The sequence below is a fragment of the Austrofundulus limnaeus genome, unplaced genomic scaffold (assembly GCF_001266775.1).
Source record: "Austrofundulus limnaeus strain Quisiro unplaced genomic scaffold, Austrofundulus_limnaeus-1.0 Scaffold1443, whole genome shotgun sequence".
Classification (NCBI taxonomy): Eukaryota; Metazoa; Chordata; class Actinopteri; order Cyprinodontiformes; family Rivulidae; genus Austrofundulus; species Austrofundulus limnaeus.
The window spans coordinates 26,683-28,609 of record NW_013953845.1 but is presented as its reverse complement, the minus strand read 5'-3'; the positions used below and the strand labels follow the sequence as shown (position 1 = coordinate 28,609).

Below are 1,927 nucleotides of genomic sequence, written 5' to 3'. Positions count from 1 at the left end.
AAGCTCCGCCTCCACATGGACAAACAGGTTAGTCACATGCAAAAGAGGACCATTGACTAACAATAGGTTTGATTGGCTCTTTTGTTCATAGAGGGTCATGTGACCCATCACCTGACTATCATTGGGGCCCTGGTTCACACCTTTTGCTCACAGGGGGCGGAGTCATACTTGCAATAACAGCATTGTAGGAGGACAAATGGACACTAACAACAGTAGCTAAAAGCTAACACTAAAAGTAACTGAAATCTAACACTAACAACAGTAGCTAAACACTAACATTAGCAACAGTAGCTAAACGCTAACACTAACAGCAGTAAATAAAATCTAACACTAACAAGAGTAGCTAGATGCTAACACTAACAAAAGTAGCTAAAAGCTAACACTAACAACATTAGCTAAATGCTAACATTAGCAACAGTAGCTAAAAGCTAACACTAACAACAGTAATTAAAATCTAACACTAAAAACAGTAGCTAAAAACCAACACTAACAGTAACTAAAAGCTAACACTAACAACAGTAGCTAAAAGCTAACACTAACTAAAATCTACCACTAACAACAGTAGCTAAATGCTAACATTAGCAACAGTAGCTAAAAGCTAACACTAACAACAGTAGCTAAAAGCTAACACTAACTAAAATCTACCACTAACAACAGTAGCTAAATACTAACACTAACAGCAGTAGCTAAAAGCTAACACTGGCAAAACAGAAGCTAAAAGCTGAATAAATGAATCAAGTTTGCTTTTAAAAAGCACAAAGTTGGTCAAAGATTTAAATACATTTTTTTCTATAAGAAGCTAAATAAAGTTCAATTTTAGCTCAAGTGTATAAATGACAAAACCCAAACTGCTAGCATGTAGCTAATGCCCTGAACGTTTTGATGTCTAAAAGCTGAAAACAGCTAAAAGGAGCTGAAAGAATTCCAGACTGAAGAAAGTCTGAGGAGGAAAAGTGGGACTAGATCCAACAGATCCTGTTTTACAGGACGGACTGTGTTCAGGTAGACCTGTCTGAACTTATTTTAAATCATCATCATCATCATCATCATCATCATCATCATCATCATCATCATCATCCTCACCTCATCCTCCAGCAGTGGCGGGAGATGATCCAGATCAAAGAAGACGTCTCTGTCCTCACTTCTGTCCAAAGAGTCCACAGCTTCACCGCCGGAAGTCTCCATTGTGACAACTTTGATTCTCCAGCAGAGAAGAGAAGCTCAGCGCGGAGTCTCTGCTGTAGCAGGAGGGATGCCCACCACCATCTTCATCATCATCATCATCATCATCATCATCATCATCATCATCATCAGCTGCAGCAGCATCAGCAGCAGCAGCATCATCAGCGGTGGGACGGGGTGGGGGGTATCTGGATGCTGCAGTCAGCGCGCGGCAGTGCGTCCTGCAGGAGGACTGCAACACCTCCTGCTGCACGAGTCCGGAGTTCTGAGGCGGAGCTGGATCTGGATCTGGACCCCCCAGTCTGTGCGGAGAGCAGCTGAGCCACAGTTTGCTCCACGCGCCCCCGCGCTCACAAACCCACAGACTGACTCACAGATCTGTAGCTGTTCTTCACTTGGTTCAGGCTGCAGACAAACAACACYAAGTCCTTTAAAAGTCTGTAAATCAGTGGTCTGCAGGCAGCTGGATCATTTCAACTGACTCTTCCCCATCAGTCTGCAGGAAACATGGTTTAAACTGAGCTGCAACGAGCTGCTGATAGAATGATGAGTAAAGAGATGAAATATATGAAACACTGAAAACTTCAAGAAAAAAGATACAAGAAACAGTTTGTTAGAAAAACTGTCAAAAGATTTTATTCTTTAATGAGAAAATTATTCATTCAGTTCCCCACAAATCGTAAAACTTTGACCTGATTTAGAACAGAATAGAAGAATACAATAGAAGAATAGAATAGAACAGAAG

The 1,927-nt window shown here is 41.3% G+C and overlaps 1 protein-coding gene across 1 annotated transcript in view; it reads right to left on the bottom strand.

Moving 5' to 3' along the window:
- Positions 1-1,848, bottom strand: part of kndc1 (kinase non-catalytic C-lobe domain containing 1) — a gene marked incomplete at its 3' end in the record, with an annotated part of 35,501 nt that extends 33,653 nt beyond the window's left edge. The window contains 1 exon segment of the mRNA XM_014032407.1: positions 1,084-1,848. Coding sequence (XP_013887861.1) covers positions 1,084-1,185 — 102 coding nt within the window.
- Between the last annotated feature and the right edge of the window lie 79 nt (positions 1,849-1,927).